Source organism: Lynx rufus, unplaced genomic scaffold (genome assembly GCF_022079265.1).
Source record: "Lynx rufus isolate CCGP_SWC_20201006 ecotype Redwood Valley unplaced genomic scaffold, mLynRuf1.p SCAF_2, whole genome shotgun sequence".
Taxonomy (NCBI): Eukaryota; Metazoa; Chordata; class Mammalia; order Carnivora; family Felidae; genus Lynx; species Lynx rufus.
In genome coordinates, this window is record NW_025814834.1 from 210,495,084 (window position 1) to 210,513,468 (window position 18,385).

General features: G+C 59.4%; 1 protein-coding gene across 1 annotated transcript in view; it reads right to left on the reverse strand.

Moving 5' to 3' along the window:
- Nucleotides 1–18,385, reverse strand: part of CROCC (ciliary rootlet coiled-coil, rootletin) — a 45,272-nt gene that overhangs the window by 12,392 nt on the left and 14,495 nt on the right. Inside the window, exons 12-27 of the mRNA XM_047082818.1 lie at nucleotides 17,777–18,010; nucleotides 16,834–17,033; nucleotides 14,769–14,951; nucleotides 13,300–13,444; nucleotides 12,561–12,707; nucleotides 11,874–12,104; nucleotides 10,521–10,714; nucleotides 10,112–10,239; nucleotides 8,806–8,975; nucleotides 6,852–7,031; nucleotides 5,965–6,099; nucleotides 5,502–5,645; nucleotides 4,843–5,081; nucleotides 3,972–4,131; nucleotides 2,297–2,464; nucleotides 498–870 (exon numbers count right to left, since the gene is read on the reverse strand). Of these exons, the coding sequence (XP_046938774.1) occupies nucleotides 498–870; nucleotides 2,297–2,464; nucleotides 3,972–4,131; nucleotides 4,843–5,081; nucleotides 5,502–5,645; nucleotides 5,965–6,099; nucleotides 6,852–7,031; nucleotides 8,806–8,975; nucleotides 10,112–10,239; nucleotides 10,521–10,714; nucleotides 11,874–12,104; nucleotides 12,561–12,707; nucleotides 13,300–13,444; nucleotides 14,769–14,951; nucleotides 16,834–17,033; nucleotides 17,777–18,010 (3,031 nt within the window). The remainder of the gene's footprint in view (nucleotides 1–497; nucleotides 871–2,296; nucleotides 2,465–3,971; nucleotides 4,132–4,842; nucleotides 5,082–5,501; nucleotides 5,646–5,964; nucleotides 6,100–6,851; nucleotides 7,032–8,805; nucleotides 8,976–10,111; nucleotides 10,240–10,520; nucleotides 10,715–11,873; nucleotides 12,105–12,560; nucleotides 12,708–13,299; nucleotides 13,445–14,768; nucleotides 14,952–16,833; nucleotides 17,034–17,776; nucleotides 18,011–18,385) is intronic.

The window sequence follows — 18,385 nt, forward strand, 5'->3', positions numbered from 1 at the left end:
GAGGAGTCAGGGGCATTAAGAACAAGCACCATCAGGGGCGCCTGGATGGCTCAGTCGGTTGAGCGTTGGACTTCAGCTCAGGTCATGATCTCACGGTTCCTGGGTTCAAGCCCCCGCGTCCAGCTCTGTGCTGACAGCTCAAAGCCTGGAGCCTGCTTCGGATTCTGTCTCCCTCTCTCTCTGCCCCTCCCCCACTCGCGCGCGCGCGCGCGCGCGCGCGCGCTCTCTCTCTCTGAAAAACACTTAAAAAAAAAAAAAGCACCAGCACCTCCTTTAAAATGAAGCAACCAGAGGAACACAAATTAGCGAAGGGGAAGAGCCTGGGCAGACTCCCCAAAGGGAAGGAAAGTGATATGGGCCGGGATTGAGACTGGTCCGTTAAAGGAGAGGCATGGCCCAGACAGCAGCCCGCTCTCAGGCGGAGCCGACCTAATCGGGGGCGTGGCCACAGTGAAGCCCGCCCACCGCCCCGCCCTTTCCCTCGTGGCTCCACTCACCTCCAGCGGGCGCGCCCCGGGCCGGCGAGCCCGGCGAGGGCAGCGGGGCCGGGCTGGGAGTGCGCCCGAGGCCCAGGCCCCGACGCAGAGCTGAGCGCAGGCCGCCCAGCTGGGTCTCGGCTGCGCGCCGCTGCGCCTCCACGCGGGCCAGCTCGGCCTCCAGGCCTTGCGCCCGGCCCTCGGCCGCGCTCAGCCGCAGCCCCAGCTCCGCGGCTTCGGCCCGCACCGCCTCCAGCTTCAGCTCCAAGCTGCGGGCGTGGTCCAGCTGCAGCTTCTCGGCGCCGCGTGCCTCCTCCAGGGAGGCCAGCAGGCCTCGCTCGCGGGCCCTGAACTCGCCCTCTTGTTCCTGCAGCTTCCTCTGGGCTCCCTGGAGCTGGGTCGGGCAACGCCGGGAGGTGGGGGTCAGCAAGGCCACCCCCAACCCGACGCCCCGCCTCCCAGGCCCAGCCTGGAGCCCACCCACCCCAAAGTGGCTGGCACAACACCTGCTTCTTTAGTGGTCTCCACCCAGGCAGTTTGTGCAGGAATATCCACGGGAAAGTGGGAATTAACTAACTACTAGAATCTTTTTTTCTCTTCTTTCTGTGTACATGCCTTGTAATATATACAATTTATTAGTAATAAACTAACAGCCCACACTTCCATGGACAGGACTTATCAGTGCCAGGGACTAAGAACTTTCCCAAAAAAACTTTACCACCATGAATCATCTCCATTTTACAAGGGGGGAAACTGAGGCACAGAGCAGCTGTGCCAAGGCCAAACTGCTAGTAATCTCGGAGCCAGGATTCAAAGCCAAGCACAGTAGCTCCATGGCTGTTTTCTTTCTTTTTCCTTCTTTCTTTCTTCCTTCCTTCCTTCTTTCTTATGTTTTTAATGTTTATCTTTTGAGAGAGAGACTGACAGAGTGTGAGCGAGTGTGAGCAGGGGAGGGGCAGAGAGAGAGGGAGACACAGAATCCGAAGCAGGCTCCGGGCCCTGAGCTGTCAGCACAGAGCCTGACACGGGGCTTGAACCCACAAACCGTGAGATCATGACCTGAGCTGAAGTCGGACGCTCAACCAACTGGGCCGCCCAGGCGCCCCTCCAGTGGCTGTTCTTCCAACCATTAGGCTGTACTGTCCCTCAGTGCACATAACTTACCAATAAATCACACAATGGGGCATGTACTAAAAAATTATTTTCCGATGGAGTGCATGATCCCACACACACCCCTCTGGTTTAGAGGATAAATCAACCACTCACAGCCATCAGTTTCACTAGAAACCACCATTCACAGAGCCCCTGGATGCCAGGACTTATGCTAGGGCCCCCATCCCATCAGTGCTCTGAACCACAGAGAGGTTAAGTGATTTAGTCAAGGTCACACAGTAGATGCACTAAAGTGAAAACAGCCAGAAAAGCAGAATGGAAAGAGTATAGGCTTGGGAGTCAGACAGACCTGGGTGGCTGTGTGATCTTGAGTAGACCCCTTGACCTCTCTGAGCCTAAGTGTCTGGTTCTCTGTGAAAAATGGGGTAAGAGAGCCTGCCTCATTAGGCTGCTGAGAGAATCAAACAAGGTTATGTCTACAGAGCTCCCCCTACCCCCCTCACCCCTGCTACACAGTTCCCGCAGCTGTTATTACTATTATACCTGGAGAAGAATCTCAAGGAGCGGAGGACAGGAACGAGTCCTCGGGAGTGATGTCTCAGAATGACTCCAGCATTGGAGTCCCCACCCGCTTCTTGACAGGGGAGAGGAAACCCAGGGCACCCCCAACTGCCTCCTAAGACCCTCCCCATCCACACCCGAGTTACCTCCTGCCGAATGGCCTCCAGGCTGGCCTCGCCCTTCAGCAGCTTCTGTCGGAGGCCCAGGGCCTCCCGCCGGCCCTCCTTTTCTGCCCGCTCACCCAGGGCCAGGCGGCCCTGCAGCTCCACCAGCTCCCGGCCCAGCCTGGTGTTCTCACCGTCCAGCACCTTCATCTGTGAGAGAGAGCAGACAGGTAGGACCCAGCATCCACTCTCGGCATCCACAGCCCCTTCTAGCCCAGGGTGGCGAGGGCCCGTTCAACTCTGCCCCTATGCCTTGTCCTGTCCAGGCACAGGGAGCACTCAGGACCCACTGCTCCAGGGACACAGACATTGAACACCACCTCGAATCCACTGGGGACCTGCTCCAGATTTCACCGAGCTCCAGCCATGCCAGGCACCTGGACACCAATCACCTCCATTTATTGCCTAATCGCAACTACTTATCATGGGGCGTGGTGGACCCGCATCAGAAAAGGAATTCTGCAGGGCAGGAACCACAGGCCTCCTGGCCACCTTCCTCTACAGTGATGCCTGACCTACGGAGTGCTTACCACGTGTCCACATCTGTTCTAAGCGTTTCGGCTGTATGAACTCATTTGGTCTCACACCACTGTCTATAGGGCAGGTACTGACATTATCCTTACTCAATAGATAATGGAGCCTAGAGAGGAGAAGTGACTTGCTCAAAGCCACACAGCCCACAAGCAGCAGACTGGGATTTAATCTCAGATGAGCGGAATACAAAGGTATGTTCTAAGCCCCCATTTCCCCACAGGAGCAGGTGGGGGGTAAGGCCCATCTACCCCATGCCACTAGAGTGAGGGGGCTGCATGCACAACACCCAGCAAGAGCCTGGCACATAGATGTGACTTCCTTTCAGACACTCCTGTGGCTTCCCAGGACTTCAACCCAACAGGAAGGAGCCCGAAGCGGTAAAGGGGGGCCCTGGTGGGAGATGAAGAGAGTTTGGTAGTCACGCTGTGATATCTCTGGACGAGGTAGAGCCTAGCAGCCAAATGGGGCTCTTGGATGTTCTGTAAGTCTTCTGGGAAAGCCTGAGCCAAGGACGGTTTTTACATGTTTGTAAATAGTTGGACATGGTTCATTTTCAAATGGTGGAAAGAAAATCCAAGAACAGGGGCGCCTGAGTGGCTCAGTCGGTTAAGCGTCCGACTTCGGCTCAGGTCATGATCTCACGGTTCGTGAGTTCGAGCCCCGCGTCAGGCTCTGGGCTGACGGCTCAGGGCCTGGAGCCCCCCCTCGGGTTCTGTGTCTCCCTCTGTCTGCCCCTCCGCTGCTTGCACTCTGTCTCTCGCGTTGTGTCAAAAATACATAAACATTAAAAAAAAAATTTTTTTTTAAAAATCCAGGAATATTATGTCTTACACGCGAAGAATGGTATAAAATCGAATTTCGGTGCCCATCAACAAAGTGTTCATGGAACACGCGCCCACACACGTACGTACTGTGTCGGGCTGCTTTCTCGCTCTGCTGGCAGAGTTGAGTAATCGCGACAGAGACCGTATGGCCCCTAGAGCTGGAAATAGTTACTGCCGGGCTCTTTACAAGTGTTCGCCAGCTCCCCATCCATCTCACAGGGTCTACACCTTTTGTTGCTCCTGGATTCCTCTGAGATTTGGACAAGAGGCAGCACGCGGCAAGGGCCCGGGGCGGGTACCTGCCGCCGGAGCTCCTGCAGTTCCCGGCGGGCCTCCAGCCGCGAGCGCTCCACCTCCTGCAGTCCGGCCCGCAGTTCCTCGGCCTCCCTGCCCGCGGCCACTCGTGCCTCCGTGAGGAGCACCAGCTTCTGCTCCCTGTCCTCGTTGGCAAGCTTCAAGCTGGGGGGGGGGGGGGAGGCAGAGGGCAGAGGGCAGAGGTCAGCGGCAGCCACGGGTCCCGGGAAGAATGCAGGGTGGGGATCTACACAGAAGCCTGTTTTCCTTGGGGGCCTGGGTGGCTCAGTGGGTGAAGTGTAGACTCTTAATGATTTCAGCTCAGGTCACAATCTCGTGGCTCGTGAGTTCAAGCCCCGCGTCAGGCTCTGCGCTGACAGTGAGGCGCCTGCTTGGATTCTCTCTCTCCCCCTCTCTCTGCCCCTCCTCCGCTTGCTCTGTCTCTCAAAATAAATAAATAAACTTTAAAAAAAAAAAAAAAAGTCTGTTTCCCTAATCCCTGGAGTTGGTCGGACTGGCTCTTGGCCTAGAGGTGCCCCAAGTGTTACCTGCCCACGTGGCCCCTCCTGAGCTAAGCCCTGTAGGGCCGGGGGCCAGGCCCGAGGCTGCAAGAGGCCAACAGGTGACTCCAGGGTTGGGGCTAGTCTCCAGGGAGATACCAGCAAGTGGGGTCAGCTGCTACCTTTCCCCTTCTTTCAGATGGGAAAATTGCCTAAAACCACCCACGTGGCCAGCTGTGGTTCAAGGGCACAGACTCCCCATCTGTGTGATTTCCCCAGAACCCTGGGGGTGAAGTTAGCTTCCAGGGACGTGATCCAGGGTGAAGGATGGGCCCGGTGAAGGACCGAGCTGGCCCCTGCCCCCACGTTGCCCCACCTGATCCGTTCGCTCTCAGCCTTCTTCACGGCCGCCCGCAGCTCCTCGTTGGAACGCCGCAGGGCCTCGCGCTCCTTGACGCCCTCACCCAGGCTGCGCCGCAGCTCGCTGGCCTCCTGGCGCTGGGCCTCACGGCCATCCTGACTGTCGCGCACCTTGCGCTGGGCCTCCAGCAGCTCCCGCCGCAACCCGTCACGGGCGTCCTCCAGCAGGCGCAGCTGCGTCCGAAGCTCTTCTGCCTGCGAGGGTGGCAGGTTGTCACGGGACAGGGTACGGGCCCTGCCGGAGCCGGCACTTGGCAGAAGCCAGCCCGCACCTGTATCCCCGGCCACAGGCACCGGCCCCGCGGCTCTGCAGCGACTCAGACCACAGGTGTGAGTTCTGATTCGGGGGCAGAGCGTGCTGGAGTTAGTGGTGTCTGGGCCTGAAATAATCATCCACCAGGATCTTTCTAGGGAGGGACACCAAGAGGGCAGGGACCCCACCAGTGCCGAGTCCCAGACAGATACAACGAGCGCTTAATAAAGGCTTACCGCCTCCTTTCTACATTGGCTGTTCGCTCGTTCTCAAATGCAGGGACAAACCTTACACACTCTTCCGGGCCCCTAGTGGGCCAGGCCCCCCGCGGCATTTAGGGTGTGCTGCCCGGAACGGCTCACCTCGCGCGTGGAGGACTCCCGCTGCCTGTCCAGGTTTCGGGCCTGTTCTTGCAGCCTCTTGGCCTCCTGGGCGTGGGCTGCGGCAGCCTCCTCAAGCTGGGCCCGTAGGTCCCGCAGCTCGGACGTCAGCGCGTTCACAGTGCTCTAGGACAGACAGGACTCCTCAGACTTGGTGCCCCCGTCCCCCTCCCCCGGCTGTTTCCAGGAGGGTCGGCTCCAAACGCGGCCCTTCCCGCGGGCCTGCCACACCGTCTGCTGATCCCTTGATGCCCAGTGAGTGCTGTGCCCACAGCCGCTCTCTCCCTCAGACTAGGATTCACCGGGCAGAGCTGTGCCACCTCCCTCTCATGGGGGACCCCACGGAGGGGCTGAAGCTCCCCCCACAGCCTGGGAGAGGGGGCCCCTCCAAGCAGGGTCGTGCCTCCTGGCTCGGATGGAGGCCCACCTGCCTGGCCTGCCCTACCCGGTCCTGCTCCTGCCGGCTCTGGGCGTCTCTCTTGTGCCGCTCCAAATCCAGGGAGACGGCGGCCAGGCTGTGCTGTGTACCCATCAGCTTCTCCGACAGCGCCGTCTTCTCGGACTCCTTCAGGGACAGGGCCTGGGCAGAGGCGGGGAGCAAAGGGCTTGGGGGCTCGGCTGGTCACGGGGGCACGCTTGGGCCCTTCCCCCACCCTGCCCTGGGAAATGTGCCCCCTGGGGGCTCGGTGCCTTGTCTGGGTCACCACAGGTGGACCCGGGGCAGCGGTGTGGACTCACCCCCTCCGTAGCCCCCGAAAAGGGCACAACCACCAGAACAGCAAGTCTGGACGTGGACACAACTTAGAAATCCTGCCAACTTCCCACGGTAATCCTGGCCCTTCGTTATTCCCCTTTTACAGATGAGGAAACGGGACTCAAAGAGGCAGAGTGGCTTGCTCAGAGTGACACGGCCAGTAAGGACAGGCCTGTCTCCTTTACGGTATGGGAAAGTCAGGAGTTAGCTCTTTTGAGGAGGGTTCAGCTGCTACACGTGGGCAATGCAGGGACTGCTCAGAAGGCAGCCCCGGGGACACCATGGGCAGCCTGGAGTGGCAGAAGGGATGGCAGGCTGTGGGTCAGCTTTCTGGGACCCAGTGCTCACAGTGCCACGAATGTGACAGCCGCTCCGGGAGTTCCCAGGCACGGCTCAGTGAACGTGGTCTCAGCAATGCTTCACACACACCCCTGGAGTCCCCCCATCCTGCAGGTGAGGAAACTGAGACCCAGAGAGGGACTCCTAGCTCCCAGCTGCTGAGCGGCTGAACAGGGACCAGCCCCGGGAGAACAGGGGCCCCTGGGGCAGCAGCGGAGGCCACCCCGGGGCTCACGAACCTGCTGCTTCTCGCTCTCGGCCAGGAGGAGGCCCTCGTCACGCTCCTGCTGCAGGGCGGCGATCTCCTCGCTCAGCTCTTCCTTCTCTGCCTCCAGCCGTGCCAACAGCTCCTCTCGCTCCCGGTGCATCTGGCCCTGCAGCTGGGCCCGCTCGGCCTCCAGCTCCCGCCACGCTGCCTCCTGCGGGCCAGGCCCCGGGCACGTGTGACCCGCAAGGCTGGACTCAGGCGGCCCCTCACCGACCTCAGGCCAGCGAGAGCCACTTGTAGCCCAGAACCTGAGCGGCAGGGCAGGCCACCAGGCAACTACAAGGTGGGGTGAATGGTAAGGGTGTGACGGGGTCACGCCGGGGCTGTGTGCGCCCCGGGGAGCGGCAGGAGCCTGGCCTGGGGGCCAGAGAACACTTCCCAAAGGACAGATGAGCCGCAGTCCGTCAGGTCAAGAGAGAAACAGAATCCCAAACCCAGAGGCCAGCCCCGGGCCCGGAGGAAAGAGAAAACCCGACACACTGTATCTAAGGTCACTGGAGCTTGAACTACGAGGGGGACATGCATCAGAGCCATGGGCAGCGGCCAGGCCAGACCAGGCCCTGTGGGCTGTAGAGAGGGGTGGGCTGATTCTGAGGAGTCGGGGCAAGCTAGGGATGAGCTGGATCGAGGGGCGGTTTGGAAGCTGTGGAAGAGGGACGGGGATCAGGGCTGAGGTAGTGAGGGGCGGGGCGGGCTGTGGGGAGCAAAGGGGGTCTGGGGATGCAGAGCAGCCCGACAGAAGAGAACAGATTCGGTGATGTTAAGAGGCCAGGCCAGAAGGCACAGGAGGAGTCGGAGAGGACACAGGAGTCTGGCGCCCTGGGGACCGGGTGGATGGGTGAGTAGGTAGAACCCACAGGCAAAGAAAGAACGGCCCCCTGGTGGTCCCAGGCGGGTACTTGGCCCCAGCAGTAGGCCCTAGCAACCTTGCGAGAAGTAGGCCCAGGTGCCCCTTCTTCAAATCTTTGCTGCCCCCTGCTGGAGAAGGGAAATACTATCCACCCAAATCTAAGACGACTGACTTTAGGCGCGATGTGGTGGCCCCTGGAGTCATAAAGCAACAGCCTGAACTGCTGAGAGACGCAGCCCTGTCCGACACGGGGCTCTGGACGGTATCTTAGGGCCACAGTAATAACAATCAGCGTTTATGGAGCACTTATGAAGTGCCAGTCATTATTCCAAACGCTTTTTATGGATTATCTCACCTCACCTTCACAATATACTATCATTATCCCCATCGTTACAGGCACTGAGGCCGTAGGCAACCTAACCAATATATGACCAAGATCAGGTCCAAACCCAGGCAAAGAAACTCTAGAACCAGTGCTCTTAGATAGCTCTGTTTGGTCTTCTGGTGACCTGGCTCTTTGCCTAAGTGCTCAGGTCCCAGAGTTGTCTTTCGTATGCAAACAGCACTTCTTAGCAAATGAAAGTGTTTGTTAAGCGTTAAGCGTCTGACATCAGCTCAGGTCACGATCTCAAGGTTGGTTCGTGAGTGAGTTCGAGCTCCGCATCAGGTTCTGCACTGATGGTGCAGAGCCTGCTTGAGATCTTCTCTCTTCTCTCTCTCTGCCCCTCCCCCACCTGCACACGCGCGCTCTCTCTCTCTCTCTCAAAATAAATAAATAAACTTAAAAAAAAAAAGTGCTTTCCTACTATACATTAGATCAGCGTTTCCCAAATGTGGCTGTGGACCCCCTGCATCAGGATCACCAGGGCTGAACCAGATTTGGAGCCTGGGAATCTGCATGTTCGATAAGGCATCCCCAGTGGATCCTCACAGGTGCCCTCAGGGCCCCTGGGACAGGGATGAGGTTCCGTTTCACAGATTTGGAGACTGACGCAGAGTGAGAAGGGTGAGTTGCCTGAGGTCACAGAGGAGACACCGGTTCAGAGCCCCGCCTGCCCCAACCAGCTGCCCGAACCTTCTCTCGCTGGAGTCGTTGCAAGTCCTCCTCATGGGCGGCCCGCTGCTCCCGCAGAGAGGCCTGGGCCTCCCGCTCAGCCTGCACCAGCTTCTGGGCCATCAGCTCCTTGTCCAGAGCCACCTTCTCCTCTGTAGTTGTCATCTGTTGCCGTAGGCCCACCAGCTCCCCTGCACAGGAAGGGACAGCCTTGGGTCAGAACCTCCCCATGGGCCAGCAGACTCAAACCTGATGAGCCACGTGGGCAGCTCCCAGATGATCGAGGGTCCCCCTGGGATCTAAGCTGAGTTCCCTTGGGGAAGCTCCCTGCTCTCTCTGGGCCTCAGTTTCCCCATCTGCCACATGAGTCTGTTGGCCCTGTCTCCCTCCCTGTCGACTGCGAATGGCATCAAAGAAATGAAACGACATGAGGAAGACCTCCCTCCTCCAAATGGGGAGGTTAGCAAAAATATAACAGCCCCCATTATTGACTGAATGCTTACAAGGGGTCAAACTCCTGGCGGAGCACATGAGAGATATATTCTCACCACACCTTCGTAACACACCTACGTGGCTTGTCTCATGCCCAATCTACAGATGAGGAAATGGAGGCTCAGAGAAGTCAGGTAATTTTCCAAAGCTGCACGGCTTTCCATAAGGCGTCTCCTTTAATGACTGATTGCTATAAACATACTTGCTGGGCTGTCAGCACTAATGGAGGTGACCATGGGGAAGTCATACCCCACTGGGAACAATCTAAAAACCATCTCCTGGGTTGGAAGCCCACCAGAGACTCTGTCAGCATGCCCCTTCCTGGTTCTGTCTGGCTCAGGTAGATGTGGACAGCAAAATTAATTTTTACGGCCCAAGTAGATGCCTGGTAAATGCTCGTTGAGTAAGAGGAACCCCTGATTTGAGACACTGGGTGGGGAACGCGGAGGGAAGAGGGGCTGCGGGTGGGGGGCCGAGAGAGTCCGTGGCTCTGCAGAGAACTCAGACCTAAGTGCCCTGACGAGGACAAACAGCCACCGCTGGCTGAACCAGGCCCTGGGCCAAGGCCTTCACACGCTTTTCTCGCCTCATCCTGGCAACAGCTGTAGAGGAGGAGCATTATCACCTCTAACTGCCAATGAGGAACCTTCGGCCCAGAGAGGGAAGAGGCTTGCTCGAGAGAGCTCAGATCTAAGTAGCAAAAGCAGAATCGGAACTCAGGTCAGCCAGACTCCAGGGCCAGCGCTCCCAACCTCCAGAGCCCCCAGAACCCGACGGGTTATATAGACCGGGCTGGAGCCTGGAGTTCCCTACCCCCGATTCGGGCCCCCCATACCAGTCAGGGTCTCCTTGGCCAGCAGCAGGGCCTGCCCGTCGGCTTCCAGCTGCTCCCGGCGGGCCTCGAGCTGCGCCAACTGCCGCTGCACCTCGAACAGGCTACTCTCCAGGGCTTCCTTCTCCAGGCTGCGGCACATACAATCCCTGAGGCCTTGGGACTCGGCCTCCTGGGCCCCAGGAAACTGTGGCTCCCAGGGCGTGGCCGGCCGTGGGCCAGGCGCCAGCCTACCTGCTCAGCCAGGCCCACGCTCCCTGGGGGAAGGCTGGGCCCTAGCTAGAACGTGTTGGCAAGCCTGGCTCCTAAGTAACTGCCCCCATGGGCCGATGCCAGGGCGGGCCCAGGCAGACCCCCCTCCCCCCGTCCCACCGCCTGCCCAGGGTGGGCTGGGCAGAGCCTAAGGCCTTACCGCAAGCGTGTGGCCTCCTCCGACAGGGTCCGGCTTTCTCGCTCAGCTGCGGCCAGCTGCACCGCCAGGCCGGCCCGCTCTTTGGCCAGAGCCTCCTTCTCCCGGGCTGCCCGCTCCAGCGCCTCCACCTGCCGCTGCGTCTCCCTCCGTGCCTGGTCCAGCTCCTGCTCGCGCCCGCTCAGCTGCCGGGAGAGCTGGCCCCGACCCAGGCACCATGAGTACCACTCCCCAAACTCCCCGGCTTCTCGTCAGGCAGCACCCCGACCCTGAGCCCGACCCAGGCCTGGCCTGGCAGGCGGGAGACCTGGATTCAACCTCAGGCTGTGTGTGCTGTGTGTACTTGGACAAGTCACAGCGTTCTCTGGACCTACGATGTACACGCATACAAAATAAGCGTCAGGGGGCGCCTGGGTGGCTCAGTGCGTCGTTAAGCGTCCGACTCTTAATTTTGGCTCAGGTCGTGATCTCACGGTTTGTGAGATCGAGCCCCGCCCTGGGCTCTGAGCTCACAGCACAGAGCCTGCTTGGGATTCTGTTTCTCCCTCTCTCCCTGCCCCTCCCCACTCATTTTCTCTCGTTCTCTCTCTCTCTCTCTCTGTCTCTCAAAACAAATAAATACAGGGGCGCCTGGGGGGCTCAGTCGGTTCAGCGTCCTGACTTCAGCTCAGGTCATGATCTCACGTTCATAGGATTGAGCCCCACGTCAGGTTCCGCACTGAGCATGAGGCCTGCCTGAGATTCTCCCTCTCTCCCTCTGCCCCTCTCCCCCATTCTCCTCCTCAAATAAAAAAATAATAAGTGTCCTCACTCAGTTTGGGGAGTGCCAGAATGCTTTCTGTGCCCGAAAATTTCCAGAGGAGCTGAATACACAAAACAGAGCGGAGCCCCGGAGCCCTGTGTCCTGTGCCCCATAGCCCATCGCCTAGAGGTCCCTCCCAGGAACCTGGGCTCTCCAGGACAGGCACGATATCAAGGCCCCTGGATCCCCGAAATCCTAAGGTGCCTTCCCGCTGGGTCCCCAAAAGTCTAAGGTGCCACTTCAAAACTTCTCTATCTGGTATCGTATCATGAATTTTTACTGGGTGGTGATCCGTCTACCAAGTGCCTCCGCGACTGTGCTGTCCAGAACAACCCTTTGTGATAAGAACTATCAGCCCCACGTGACAGAGGGGTCAACTGAGGCATCGGGCGGTTGCGGAGCTTGCCCACGGCTCCCAGCTAGCAAAGGAAAGGGAGGGCTGGACTTAAACCCACAGTCACGCTCCTAGTCCCCCGGATCCCAGGAGGCAGGAGGCTGGGAGGCCGAAGCCCCTTCCCCCTCCTTGCTCCCATCCCCACCCCCCCTACACCCACCTGGGCCAGCTGCTCCTGCAGCCGGTGGCGCTCCTGGCGCAACGCGGGGAGCTGGTGCTCCAGGGCCTCCCGGGCCTGCTCGGCCACCCGCAGGGAGCCCTCCAGGCCCTGCTGTTCCACCTCCTGCTCCAACCGTAGGTGCTCCAGCCGTTCCTGCGCCTCCCGTGCCAAGCAGGCCTCTTGCTCCACCTGCCGTTGCCGGCCCAGCAGGGCCGCCTTTTCCTCTTCCAGCTGCGGCAGCCAGGTGCAAGCGAACCAGCCGGAGGGTCGGCTCAGCCCCTCCACCAGCGGGAGGACCGCGGACGCCCCCTCCTCTCCACCCACCCACCCACCCACCCATCACAGCCAGCCCAGGGGAGGCTCCCCGGGGGAAAGGGCGTGGGGACACTGAGGAGGAGGCAGCAGGGAGGAGGGTCCACGGAGCTTCTTTTCCCTCCGACCGCGAGGGAGAAGACACAGACGGAGTCAGAACAGACACAGAAAGAGAGGCAGCGACCAGGACAGGCACAGACGGACCAGGCACAGGACAGGACCAGGACCTGTCCCGACAGGTACAGGGCCAGAGGTGTACAGGGAGATACGCAGCGAGGGCGAGGGGCGGGGGACGAGGCCGGGCCTGGGGCACCTCAGCGAGTAGGGCTTCTGAGCGGGGCACACGGGTGGGCGGCCTGCGGGCACACGGCATACCTGGGCGACGAGGCGGTTCAGACCCAGCTTGTCCTGGGCGAGGCTCTCGTTGAGGGCGCTCAGCTTGGACAAGGAGTCCCGCAGAGAGGCCTCCTCGACCCTCAGCTTGGTCATGGAGAGTTCGAGCTCCACGCGGCCGGCCTCAGCCTGCGGGGTGGGGGCCAGGGTGGCCAGAGACAGCCGGATGGGAGAGATGGAGAGAGGGGAGAGGCGGGGAGAGGCAGGAAACGACGTGCAGAGGCACGGAGATGGGAGAGGGTGGAGGCATGGAGGCGGGAGGGTGGGGAGAAACACCCTCAGAGACGGGGTGGGGGGCGAGGGAAAACACAACATGAGACAGAAAACAATCGCTACAGGCCGGCTGCCTATGAAGTTACTCAAAAGAAACCACACACAGCAGAGCTGTGTGGGAGCCAAGGGAACCCCAGCTCTTGTAGGGCAGGGCGGGGGTCAGAGGGTCCCACAGAGCGGGGTCTAAGGGGACACTGCTCAAGACCCAGAGTACAGGGGTGGGGCAGGCACCCGCCAAGGACTGTGTCCCCAGCTCTCACAGACCCCAGGACCTGTGTCCAGAGGTGGGATGGGATGGCCTGAACAGCACTGCCCCAGACGCATCTGGAAAAGCAAGGACATGACCACTAATAGAGGTCCGTTCACTTATGACTGGGGTCCGAGGACAGCCTGAAACAGGGGGCAGAGTGTGGCCAGAGGGAGAAGGCCTGGGGCCTCGGGGACCCACCTTGGTCAGCGCCTCAGCCACCTCGGCCTTCTCAGCCTGTAGCATGTCCCTCTGCAGCGTGGCACAGCTCAGCGCCTCCCTCACCTCCACCAGCTCCTTCGCCAGCCCTGAGCGCTTCATTTCCAGCTGCTCTAGCTGTCTGTGGCTGTGGGACACAGGGTGGGCGGGTGCCCCACGTCACCTCCCTGCTCAGAGTCTCCCGCAGCCAGACGGCCCTGGCGCAGGCCAGGGACCAGGCCTGAGACGGGAGCCCTGGAGGCCAGAGCCTCACTCACAAGGACAGCCAAGCCCACCACTTTTGGCTCTGGGACTCTGGGACTCTGGGCCTCAGTTTTCACATCTGCAAAATGGGGTAACAGCTGCCTCATGAAGTTGTTATAAGGATATGTGATCTACTGAACATGAAATGCTTAAAACAGTGCCTGACATATCTCCCCAACAGTCTGCAGAAGCAAGAACAATATTCTCTACCACAATGTACTAAACACCACTGTTACTTATGCCTCAGAGGAGGAGGCAGTGCAGTGGTCGAGAGGTTAACTCTGAAGGCAGAACGCTTGGGATCAAAGCCCGGCTCTTTACTAACTAGCTGTGTGATGACCTAGGTCAAATTACATGGCCCTTCTATGCCTCAGTTTCACCATCCACAAAATGGGGATGAGAGCTCCTACAGCAGAGTTGCCATGAGGGCTGAACACGAGAACCTCAGTGTAGGGGTGCCGGGGAGGCTCAGTCGGGTGAGCGGCTGACTTTGATTCGGGTCGTGATCCCACGGGTCGTGAGTTCGAGCCCTGCGTCCGGTCCTGCGCTAACAGCACAGAGCCTGCTTGGGATCCTCTCTCTCTGTCCCTCCCCTGCTCTCTTTCTCTGAAAAATAAATACACGTTAAAAAAAAAGGGGGGGGGAGAGAGAACCTCAGTGCTTAAAATGGTGTCTAATACTTGGTAATATTAGATTACTCTTTCAATTTAAACAATGATATTAATTTGTTTATGTTTATTTATTATTGAGAGAGAGAGAGAGAGCGTGGGAGCAGGGCAGGGGCAGACAGAGAGGGAGACACAGAATCCGAAGCAGGCTCCAGGCTCTGAGCTGTCAGCACAGAGCCCGACGTGGGACTCGAACTCACAAACCTCGATATCATGACCTGAGCTGAAGTCGGACTGAGCCACTCAGGCGCCCCTAAACAATGATATCAGTGTTACTACTGCTATTTTAGTTACCGTTGTTGTCACCATCCACACTCCTGCCTCATAGCAGTTCTCTGATCCCAGGTAAGTGACTGTATCTCCCTGAGCCTCAGTTTCCCGAAACGGGGCTGGTGAGAAGACCCTTCCTCAGAGAGGTGCCACAGAGAGATGCCCAGACAGTAGGACGTCTGGGACACCGTCGGTCCTCCCCGGCCCCCAGGGAGGACCGTCGGGACTCCCAAGGTCCGTTCTGGGCAGGGGAGGCCAGAAGCCGCTCACCTGCGCTCGAGCTCCCTGCGAGTCCGCTCGCTGTCCCGCGCCGTGTCCTCCCGCTCTTCCTCCAGCCGGTCCCGCTGGCGCCGCAGCTCCTCCTGAGCCGCCTGCAGCTTCTCTCGCTCCTGCCGTAGCTCCTCGGCCTGCTGCTGGGCCGCCTGCAGGCTGCGGGCCAGGCTGTCCTTCTCCCTGGAGGAGGAGGGAGAGCTGAAGGCGCTGCTGGGGCGGCCCTCCCCGGCCAAGAGGGCCGTGCTGCTGTCCTCCCGTGAGCCCCGTCCTCTGACCTCTAAGGCGCCTGCCTCCAGGAAGCCTTCCCCGACCCCGCCCCAGCACGACTCACTTCATCCGCATCTCCCTGGAGCGGACTCTTCCCGTCAGAGGACACCCAGCTTTCCTTCTCCCCCTCAGCCCACCCAAGGGAACGGATGGAGGCACTGGCATGGCCCCCAACAACCCCACCAGGCCACGCTAGGCTCTCGGGACACACGGACCAGTCTGTATGACCGGGAAATGCCCCTCAATTCTGGAAGGCCCAATAGAGCTGGGTATGCCCAGCTGCACACGGTGGCCAGCGAGGGAGGGAGGGGACTGCAACTGGGAACTCTGGAGGTTCACAGAGTGTTGCCTCTTGGCCCAGTGCCAGTGGTCACAGCAACGGAGCAGGGGATGTCACCCCTCCTTCCGAGCCAGCCGGGGTTCTTAGCTTGGGCATCAGCTTAGGGCTGATCGCTGGCATAGCCTCCACTGCCCGCCTCTTCACTTGAAGGGGCAACCGGTAAGTATACCAGACACGAAGGCCGCAGTGGGTGGGAAAAACCATACAACATGATATATGAAATAAAAATAGCAGAACGCAAGATGAGGAGTTCACCGTGAACACAGCCACGTATAAGGCCCTCCTTCCAAGGCACGGGGAGCCCGGGTTTTGCTCTCAGATGGACCTGAGTTCCAATTCCTACCCCCAGCCACACTGCTGCGTCAGCTGGGACAAGTCTTTCAACCTCGGGATAGCCCAGCTCCAACCTGCGGGAGTTTGATGGGAAGACTAATTTAAATAATCTGCCCAAAGCACTTGGCAATGAGCCTGGCACATGGCAGGTGTACTAGAAGCCTTATCTACGTCACTGCCAGGAAACACAACGGGGAGCAGAGTCAGTGCTCCCTAACAGAGGTTAGGACAGGCAGGTGAGGCTGTGAGAAGGTCCTGCCTTCTTATTTCCCCTTCTTGTTTCTTTTTCTTTTCTTTTCTTTTTTTTTTTAATTTTTAATGTTTGTTTATTTTTGGGAGAGAGAGAGAATGAGAGAGCACGAGCTGGGGAGGGCAGAGAGAGAGGGAGACACAGAATCCCAAGCAGGCCCCAGGCTCTGAGCTGTCAGCACAGAGACCAACGTAGGGCTCGAACTCATGCACCATGAGATCATGACCTGAGCTGAAGTCAGATGCTCAACAGACTGAGCCACCCAGGCACCCCTCCCCTTCCTTTTTCAAGCTTTTAATTCTGCAGTTACATTGAGGAGAAACAGCAAACAACAACAACAACAAAAATAACCAGACAGCTAAGAGTGGGTAATTTCTTGTCTCAAAGACCTCCAATGACAGAGTCTAAATGGCACTGTCATTAGAACTCTCTGGGATGATAGAAACGTTCTGTAGCCATTTGTGGCTACTGAGCTTTTAAAATGTGTCAAGGACAACTGAGGGACTGAACTTTTACTTTTTAAAATGTTTAACTAATTTAATTTTTTTTAATATTTATTTATTTTTGAGAGAGAGAAAGAGATAAGAGAGGGAGTACGGGAGGGGCAGAAAGAGAGGGAGACAGAGAATCTCAAGCAGGTTCTGTGCTGTCAGCGCAGAACCTGACACAGGGCTCGAACTCACAAACTGTGCGATTATGACCTGAGCCGAAATCAGGGTCAGACATTTAATGGACTGAGCCACCCAGATGCCCTCAATTAATTTGAATTTTAACAGACATATGGCCAGTTATGACCATGTAAGTGCAATCCACATGCTTACAGGCTCGGGCTGGCATTAGATCCAGGCCCCCACCTCTGACCTCTCAGGCACCTGTTCAGAAGGTCAATGGTGCCCCGCAGACGCTGGGCCTCACGCTGGGCATCCTCATGAGCCTGGGTGGCCCCGTTGGTCTTGTCCCGAAGACGCTGCAGCTGTTCCTCTAGGCTGCGGCGCTCACCCTCGCTGTCACTAAGCTGCTTCCGCAGGGTGCCCAGGAGGTCCTGGCTGGCCTCATAGCGCCCACGCATGTCCTGTGGCATGGGAACCATTGAGTCCGGGGGAGCCCTAGGAAGCTCCCGGAGCGCCCCCTACTCTCTGCTCATTCCAGGAACACACCCAGCCTACTCTGTGGCCTAAGCCTGAGGCAGGAGAGTGGGGCTAAGCCCTCCAGACTAGGTTTCCGCTCCCGTTCACTGTGCCCCCACCCCCCTTCCGAGTGCTCTGCCGGGGCTCTGACCGCCATTTCCTCAGACACACTGACCTATGTAAGCTCCAGGCAAACCACCAAGCACATTCCGACCTCTTCCCGGTTCTGACTATCCCAGGGCTCCCAGGCTCCTCCCCTTTGCATTCTGGTTCTGACTCTCCCCCAGACTCCTCCTTGCCCCTAGCTCCCCCGGTTCCTCTCATCCTAGACTGGCTCCTCCCCCCAGGCCTTTTCCCAGGGTCCTGGCTCTGCCTGTCCCGGAACCTCTTGTCTAATTTCGGTACCAGGACTCTAGCTCTGCCCCAGGCTCCGCCCCCAGCTGCCCAAGCACCTCCCACTCTGGACTCCGATCTGCCCCAGAGCTCTCACCCACCTCCATGGGACCTGACTCAGAAGCTCTAACTCTGGGTTTTGGCTCCACCCAAAATGCTCAGGCCCAGCCCAGGCTCCTCCCTCCCCCCCGCCCCCTCCTTAGCTCCACCCCCACAATACTGGCTCCGCCCCAGATGCCCCAAGCCCTGCCCCCGGGACTCTGGCTCCGCCCCAGGGCGCCGGTGCCCCGCCTACCTGGACCTGCAGCTGGCGCTTGTGCAGGGCCGAGTGGATCAGGGCGAGCGTGGAGGAGTCGGAGCAGGCCGGGGATGGGCCTCGGCGCGGGGATCGGCCGCGGCCGGGCGAGGAGCGTCGCGGCGGGGAGGGGGTCCGGGGGCCCGAGAGCCCCCTCAGGCTGCCGTCCGACGCGTCCCCCGTGCGCTCAGAGCCGCTTAGCTGGACACCGCTCTCCATGTCCGACAGGACGGCCTGAGGTGGGGGGGCCAGGCCAGTGAGGAGGGGGCCGCGGGTTAGTTGGACCAAGAAGCCCGGGCGACGCAGTGGGGTGGCGGACGCCCCGTGTCCGGCTTCCGCGCTCCGCCGCACATTCTAAGCTCCCTTCCTACAGGTCCTCCCGATTCCACCCGCCCTGGCCCACAGGCCTCGGCACGCCGGCTATTCTCCCGTGTATTGCCGAGACGACATTGGGCGATTCTCCCAGATGGGCCTGGAATTTGCAGCGCCTCCCCATCTCGGACTGGGGGCTCCCCTCGGGGTAGAGGCCAGGCTCAGCGGGCAGGGGTGTCCAACAGCAGCATGGGTCCCCAGGGCCCCCAGCCGCTTGCGATTCAGTGCAAGGCCACC